Below are 8,835 nucleotides of genomic sequence, written 5' to 3'. Positions count from 1 at the left end.
AGCTGGAAGTCAGGTTAAGAAAGTTGCAGAGGCTGCTCATAGGTGCCAGCTTTGTCTCCATCTTCCTCCTTCATCATGCAAAGTGCTTCTGTGAAGTTCATGAGCACTGGGTTCTTAAGGCCCATTGGGTAGAGGCTTTAGGAACCCCATGATTATGCTGCACACAGCCAGGCTCCATCTCACAGGCAGGTGCTTGGCATGGCCTATCTTGAGTCTGGTGTACCTTCTTTTAGAAAATTGCCTTCTTATCTCCTCTCTCAGCTAACTGGTTCTTTCATTCACTTACTTATAGCAAACATTTAATGAGAATACATATGTGTAAGGACCAAGATTTAGGTTTTAATTGTGATTAGTTCTTATTGGATACATATTCCAGACCCATTTTAGAAATGGAAAACGTGAGATGAAATAACATGTCTCAGGTCACTTTTATTTTACTCTGGCTCCCATAATCATTGCCCCTGCAGTGATTTCTCTCTCTCTTTCATGCACTCAACCAATATTTATAGAGGATCCACTGTGTGCTGGGCATGCACTGAGCACCAGGGCTGTGATGGTGGACAAGACAGATTTCATTTCTGCTGTGTTATTACCCGCTTTGTATTAGTCTGTTGTCATGCTGCTAATAAAGACAAACCTGAGGCTGGGTAATTTATAAAGGAAAGAGGTTTAATGGAATCACAGTTCCACACAGCTAGGGAGGCCTCCCAATCGTGGCTGAAGGCAAATGAGGAGAAAAGTCATGTCTTACTTGGCTGCAGGCAAGAGAGAGCTTGTGGAGGGGAACTACCCTTTATAAAACCATCAGATCTCATCAGACTTACTATCATGAGAACAGCATGGGAAACACCTGCCCCTCATGATTCAATTACCTCCCACTGGGTCCCTCTTATGACATGTGGGAATTAGGGGAGCTACAATTCAAGATGAGATTTGGATGGGGACACAGCCAAAGCGTATCACACATTTTCAACTACTTTATGAAAACTCCTCTTGGATAGCCCACCTCAAGTTCTCCAGGTCCCAAGCCAGCTTTCTTCTAGAATCTTCTCCCCATTCCTCCCATTCTTCAGAGGGAGTCTCATAAAAATTTTCTCGGATATTGCTGCATGAAATATTTTTGAGTGAGACATTTCAAGGTGAGCATTGTACACAGCACATTAAGTAAACCAACACATCAGAGGATGGCTGGCATCATATCTGCTTGAAAGCTTTCAACCCCAAACACTTTGGCATTCTTGGCTGGTTCTGCCAAAAACAACTTCAGAGAGAGGCTGGGGAAGGAGGCTAGGTGAGATATATTGGATTCAAGAAATTCAAGTCATCACTGGTGTGACTGTGAGTTACCACACAGAGCTGGGGTGCTGGAGGGAAGAGGCCCTCTTTCTGCTGAGATATGGTTTTATAAGGGAAGAGAGACATTCCCACTTCTGAGTGGCTTTAGGGGATACAAATATGCTAATCTTCAGCACATCTTACCTACCTAAAAATTTCCATCTTTTGCTGTCAAACAAGTCATATCTTAAAGACCACACACACAGAGAAAGGTGGCTTCTCTACTTCATATCCAGAAAGTTCTCAGGGAGAAAATATGTAGCACTAAGGTGAATAGAAGTCAATGTAGCCGGGCATGGTGGCTCATGCCTATAATCCCAGCACTCTGGGAGGCCAAGATGGGTGGATCACCTGAGGTCAGAAGTTTGAGACCAGCCTGGCCAACATGTTGAAATCCTATCTCTACTAAAAATGCAAAAATTAGCTGGGTGTGGTGGTGGATGCCTGTAATCCCAGCTACTCGGGAGGCTGAGGCCAGAGAATCGATTGAACCTGGGAGGCAGAGGTTGCAGTGAGCCGAGATCACACCACTGCACTCCAGCCTTGTTTCACGCCAACAAGAGCGAAACTCCATCTCAAAAAAAAAAAGAAAGAAAGAAAGGTAAAAAAGAAAGTCAATGTAAAGTTTGTGGAGCCTCTATTTACATATTTCTTTTTACTGTGTTCTTAAAATGTCCCCTCAGCATGTGACTATGATCAGAGACTGAGTGCAGTGGAAGTGTTCACTTCTAGAACTTTCTCTCTGTAAGGACAGGAAGAGGATATATATGTGGAATGGACTGATGGATCTTGTTCATTGTCAAGTTTGGTCCACATCCAGAGACCATAAATGTCAGTCTTCTCTCACCGAGTGAAGAAAATCATGCAATGCAGAGCAGAAAGGGCTTGGGACCTCCAGGCCAGGGATTCCCGTTACAGGCTGTGCCACTTCATAACTTCATAACCCGGGCAAGTTCCTCAGCTTCTCTCAGCCTCACTTTCCTCATCTAGAAAATGAGGGTGAGACTTCTACTGGATGGATTTGTGGGGGATTCATGAGACAATGGAGCAAAACCACTGACACATAGTGGGTGATCCATAAGGGTGGCTCCTGGCCACTTGTACTACAGAAACAAACAAACAAAACCAAAAACACCCCACAGTTAGAGAGTTTTCACTGGGACTTTTGACTTCCCTCTACAATTCAGTCTCCTGCTGTGGACTTTAAATGGTCAGTGGTGTTGAACAATTATTATCTAACTATTGGCATAGTATTAAGACATTCAGAGATATTGACCAATGTTAGTGTTTCAGGACCCTTAACAGTGGGTGGGTTTCATGATTCCATTGTCAAGATGAGCTCATTTCTGCTCAGAAGATTAAATAATTAGCCCTGAGACTGGTTATCTATCAACAGAAGCAAACTTTGTGCCAAGATCCAGGTCACTCTTCCATGGTAGAGGCAAAACTCCTTCCAGTTCTGCCAGTGGCCAGAGGCCAGGAGTGAACTCGAACCAGCAACTGCGGGCCCGGAGGAGTTTAAGGAGGCTTTGGGTCTGTTCTCCAATGTTCATGCCAACCCATAACAAACCTGATGACTGCTGAATGACTCCTGGAGGGGATTATCAGTCTTTTTCTATCTCAGGGCTATGTTACATATGTGGAGGAGGGGGCCACAGGCTGCCTAAAGCCTGTGTAGACCTTAAGGGAAAATATCCTTTCTCTGGTGTGGCTTGAAGGAGTGTGGGGAGGGTCTGGAATGTTGCTTCAGTGCTCTTGGAGTTGGTGGTTGGGTTCACAGGTCAGGCCCCAGGCCCCATCCTACAATGACCCCACCCTCTTGGACATTTCTCCAACGCGCCAAGCATGATCCCTGCCATGGGAATGGAAGTGCCATGAAGATAGGGATTTTTTTTTCTTTTTCCTTGGTTGCTATTTCTCATGTCTGGAAGAGTTTCTGGCATAGAGAAGGGGCAAATAGGATGGAATAAATAGATTAACCATGATTTCAGGGCATTTGTTCTGACTGGTCCCTCTGTTTGGAACATTCTTACCCAGGAGAGTTTCCTGGCTTGATTCCTCCTTTTAGGTCTAGGCTCAAAAGTCACCTCCTGATGGGCATTTCCTGATCACCCCATCTAAAGCTCATTACCCTCGATCACTTTGTCCCCTTCCCTTGCTTTAATAGTCTTCTTTAACTCATGTGTAATCATGAACTCATGATCACTTTTCCCACTGTTCCGTGAGGGCAGAGCACTCATCTCTTGGACATCCATGGCTGTATCTCTGGTGCCTGGAACACAACCTGGCGTGAGTCAGTGCCCTGTAAGTTATATGTTGAATGAGTGAGTGAATGAATAAATGCACCATCCGTGGGAAAGCCTTAGCACAGTGCTTGATCATAGCAGATAAGAGATAAGTGTTTGTTTTATTGATGATCATGATGACATCCAGATGTCGCTCTGCGACTGTGGCACTGTGGATTGGCCTCTGACATCCTCAGCGTGCATCCCAGTAGGTTGGTGAATGTAAAAGGCTTTCCTCCCACCCCACCTGCCATTCCTCCCTGCCACCATCAGACATGCTAAAGAACAGTGCTTTCTTCAGCTTCTGCTCCTCTTTTCCCTGGTTGTGGAATTGTGACAGGGCATTGGGGACAGTTTATCCTCTCTCCCAAACTCTTAAAATACTTTCAGATCCTTCATACTAACGTATAAATGAATAATGGCAGTCTCATCGCTGCATCCCATCCGATCCCAGATACCTGACCTCTCCCAGAATCTGGAACTTCCCATCTATTCACTTTCATTCATGTTATCAAATGCGTGAAGTGCCTCCACTTTGTCCCATTTTATTCCTACAGATACTCTTTCCAAAATCCAGCTCCACTATTACCTCCCCTGTTACACTCAAGCCCAGATCTTACAGCAGTTTCTGTCTCCTCTCTCTGGTTTTCCTTATAGCCCTCTCCCCCTTCCTTTACAGCTCTTATCATGGGCCACTGTACTTAACTAGGAATTTCTTCTCCAAGAATGAAGAATGAAGAAATGAAGCTCATTTCTTCTCCAGAAATGAGCTTTGCAAGGCAGGGGTCCTTCGGGTTGGGGAGGGAATGGGCATCGCTGACATGCATCAGTAGGAGAGGTTCTTCAACCCTGCAGACTCAGCTGTCAGAGCTCCTGGGTTCCAATCCTACCTCCCCTCTTACCATCTATGAGTCCCTGACAAATGATTTAATCACATCATGTACCAGGTATCCCACCTGAAAACAGGGATCTTAATTATTATACTTCAATAAGCACCAAACACCACAGACCAATGGATACAATTATAAAGAAAGATTCTGGAAAGAGATGACTTGAGCAGGGTGGGGAACTAGAAGTTGCTGTTTAGACAGTTTTTCCATTGATATATGGGGACTACTTTATGAGTTTATTTGGGAACAGACAGAGAGAAACCAAGCAATGTTGGAATGTATTTCTGAAAAACACCCAGAGTTTTATTACCATTAATTCAGCAGAAAGTTCATTGCACTGAAATTATCACTCTGGTGCATTCAGCTCAAAGACGCTTCACTGCTCAAACACATAGCTGTGTGCACCATAGAAATACACGCTGCAGGAAACAGCCTCTGAACATCACCTCCAAGAAAAATAAAGCAAATTCCAAAACACAAAAGCAAAAATTACAAAATCTGTTTAAATATTTTGTTGCACTCACTTAGCACAAAAGTTCATATTTTGGGGGGTACTGTAGAGAGCTTTATAGTATACAGAGGGACTTATGGCCTGACATCTCTTAAGGGAACCCGTTCTCTTTTGGCCTCATCAGCATGACGTGTCCTGCATTATTCTGAGGAAGAATGTGCAGAGAGAGCTCCAAGTCTCTCCACAGAACTCCAGGGCAGTCTTCCTCTGGTTTGCCACATCCGGGTCCTCCACACACTCGGGAGCTTTGGTGGTCATGGTCTCGGTCACTGCTAGGCTAGAGGGGGTGGTCTCTTTGCCCTTGATGTGCTCCCTGGGGGACATCTCTGTTTTCTCCTTCCTGGGCTTTGTGTTCCCAAATAGAGTGGAGCTGACTAGCTTAAGACCGGATTCTGGAAAATCCTTCCTGCACACTCTGGTTTTCACGGCTGTCTTGGAATATCTACAGATGTCTTTCTGTGAGCGCAGATTCCGGGCAATTTGTTTCCAATAGACTCTCTCATCCTTGAGCTTTAGGCACGAGGTTGGATTGCCAGCAAAGACACAGGAAAATTCATGGTCCAATCGAGTGCACTCAACCTTGAGAGAGATGCCCTCCTCCTGCTCAGTCGCAGCCCATCTGCAGTTGGCTTGGTCTTTGGTGACAAACTTGCCTTTGTTCCCGGGCCTGTTTTTCTGCTTAATCTGGGTGTTGCCCAGAGTGTCCTTTTGTTCTGAGACCACTCTGCTGTGAAGTCCATTCTTCACTTTTTTTTTCCCCTCCACCAGGAGCACCTGAGCAGCCAGTAGGAGGAAGGAGAGCAGGGTGAGGCTATGGATCCTCATGGCTGCAACTGGGCGGGCACCTGTTTGACAAAAGGCAGGTGAGTCAGTGGCAGGCAGCAGTTCAGCTGTGCAGGACTACACACTGGCCTCCCCCTACCCTGACAGGCACCTGCCTGATTTCAGACCAAGAACACTTCTGGCTCCTGGAGTCACTAGACAAACAGCCTGTCTACTCACATTTCCACTTAGCTTGAGTCTTGAGTATCACAAAACTACCACTCTTTGGAGCCTCACGAATTCTCATTTATCATTTATGCACTCATTAACTCCGGCATTTGCTCACTCCTCACTCTTTCATTCACTCATTCAGCAAGCATTTACTGAGCACCTACTATATGCCACGCACTAGACTAGGTATTGAAGAAATCACCATGATTGAGAAAGTCTCAGACTTGAAAGAGCTTAGAGGCCACTCTTGGGCAGAATTTAAATAGCATTGATCAGATGATCCCATCATCTCTGTCTCTGATCTGAAACAAGTTACTGCTCCAAACTTTCTTTCAGCTCCGAAGTGCTGGATTTCTATCTCCTGACTCCATATGGGCATGGATGCCCGAAATGAGAAAAGATGTGACAGATGCCCAAAATGAGAAAGGACATGGTGCGCGTCATGAAAGGTGATGTTGACCCAGAGTTGAACATGCCTGGGGTTTGGGCAGGGTGGCTGGGTTTGTGAGGGTGGGGGAGCTTTTTTGGGGGAAGTAAGAGTTTAAGGAAAGGTGTGAGGTGTGGGGGTTGTCTGATTTGCCTGCGCAAAGTGAACCAGGATGGAGACAGGTGAATTTCAACCAGATAGTTCACACTACAAGATCGAAGACAAGGATCATGAGAAATCATCGAATCAATAGGATGAACATCAATGTCACACTGAACTGCATAGATCTGATCATGTGTACAATTAAAAACCCATGCTTAACAGGAGAAGAGAAGTCAATTTCTATATGACACCTCCTGTATGCTAAGTACTGGTCTAGGGTTTGATTCCTATCTTGCTAAATCCACACAAGAGCCCTTCCAGGTAGCTATTAATATGTCATCCCGGGTGACAGCTCTGACTCTTAAGGCTCAGACAGGTAAATAAATTGCTCAGGATCTCATAGTGGGCAAGTTCAAAGCTGGTATAGGGTAGCCAGATCAATCTCCTTATTCCTTTCTGTCACCTCTGATTGATCACTTTTTGCTTTTCACATTTACTCTGCCCTTTAGAAACATTGCCAAAGAATAAGAAAAACAACTATGAATGATGACAATTTAGTTTGATATAACACATAATGATAAGATCATTTGTATTATTTGTGCTCCATTTAAAACAAAACACAGAATTTTTATAAAAAGAAGCAGGCCCAGGAAGTGGTCCTGATCTGATTTCTACCCTAGAAGTTGGCCACCTTCTAGGGTTAAGGAGGAGAAAGACAATCACAAAAGGGCAGAGAACCGCAATAAATGGTGAAGAGGAGGTGAGATATGCCAGAAAAACACCCAGTCATTTCTCAGGGACCTGGGGCTCAGCCCCTACCTGCCCATGATGGAATGCAGGCCCAAGGAACTCCAGGCCCTTGGTGGAGTGATAAGTGGTGGCAGGTAATAAAACTGTTAAAGGAGCAAGGCTTTTACCTTGTTCTGAGCACACGGATCCAGTGCAATCCCAGGAGGTGGGAGTGAATTGCAGGCTGCAGCTGTCTCAGGTAGAGTGCAAGGAGGGTAGACTATTCAACAGGAGCCAGGCTGACTGGGTTTTTACAACACTTACTGGGTTTTTATAACACTATGGCACCTTACTCACAGCTCCTCCCAGTCACGCCCCTCCGAGGGAGCCAGTTCCTGCAGGGAAAGTGCTGGATGTAATCCAGTGAAAAGGGGGGGTTACCTGCATGCCATTAAACGCTTCCTCTACGCCCTTCTCTGTCCACCCTGTGGCCACGATAGGAGGACAACTCAGCCTCGCAATGACCCTCCTTGATGGGGAGAGGACCCCAGCAGTGATATCTATGGAGGAGTAAAATAACAATAATGACATGATCCGAGCTGCCAAACTACTGAGCCCATTTTACCTGATTTCTCCTTTTCCCTCATCACATCCACTCTAGTAGGGAATGCAATGATTCTTCCTCTTTTACAAAACCAGGAATTGGTTCTGGAGATATGCAATAGCTTGTCCAAGTTCACAGAGGCAGGAAAAGGAAGATCTCAAAATTAAATGTGAGATTCTCTACATCCATGGTCTGATTTCTTCCTGCCTGCCACTCTCAATAAATATTTGTTGAATAGGTTACTGAAGTTACCGAAGCTTTCTTAGTGTCTGAGTTCCTTTTTCCATCTGAAGTTACTACATAAGCAGAGGATTCCCTGATTCTAGAAGTAGATAAATTCCCTGATTCTACAAGGTTCCGAGAGGCTGGTAAAGAGGGAATTTTTAATGTAAGATTACTGTTGAAAATATTTACCTTCAGGTCTCATTCAGAGAGCTCAGGCTGCTCTGCAGGCACAGTCTCACACCAGAATGACCCAGGTGGAATCCTGGCTACAGCATGTGTTTAGCTGAGTGCTATGCCCTAACCACCGAGCCTCTCCCATCATCCATTTGCAGTGTGCTGACAATAACAACATCTCCTTTATAGCTGCGTACTAAATTTTTACTGGGCTAAGCTGTTATCATAAAGTGGAGCAGAATCGTTTTGCCTCATAATAAGGTCTTCAGTTGTATTCTTTGAAAACAGACATTTATTATTTACATATGAAGCATTTAAAAAGAAACTCACTTCTACAGGGAAGATGTGGCCCTCATTATATGTTATCACCTCACCTTTCATAGATTTTTCAGAACAAGAAATTGTTCACCTTTCCTTAATTCAGCCATAAAAAAACTATTGTTTAAGTGTGATATTAAATGGCAACTGACTTTTGGGTTTGAGATAAGGCAATAGGGAGTGATGGGGACTGCGGCAAACTAGAGAGTCTCTGCCTCTGTAGAGGTCAACACTCATCTCCA

General features: G+C 44.8%; 1 protein-coding gene across 1 annotated transcript; it reads right to left on the bottom strand.

The window, feature by feature from the left end:
• Nucleotides 1-4,784: 4,784 nt before the first annotated feature.
• On the bottom strand, nucleotides 4,785-7,681 carry FGFBP1 (fibroblast growth factor binding protein 1). The gene is made up of 2 exons (XM_010358124.2): nucleotides 7,461-7,681; nucleotides 4,785-5,866 (listed from the first exon to the last, which is right to left on the bottom strand). The coding sequence occupies exon 2, from the start codon at nucleotides 5,844-5,846 to the stop codon at nucleotides 5,142-5,144; it is 705 nt and encodes a 234-aa protein (XP_010356426.1). The 5' UTR covers nucleotides 5,847-5,866; nucleotides 7,461-7,681; the 3' UTR covers nucleotides 4,785-5,141.
• Between the last annotated feature and the right edge of the window lie 1,154 nt (nucleotides 7,682-8,835).

Source organism: Rhinopithecus roxellana, chromosome 2 (genome assembly GCF_007565055.1).
Source record: "Rhinopithecus roxellana isolate Shanxi Qingling chromosome 2, ASM756505v1, whole genome shotgun sequence".
NCBI classification, from domain to species: Eukaryota; Metazoa; Chordata; class Mammalia; order Primates; family Cercopithecidae; genus Rhinopithecus; species Rhinopithecus roxellana.
Note: the sequence above shows the minus strand (reverse complement) of the source record. Positions and strands in the feature narration are given on the sequence as shown.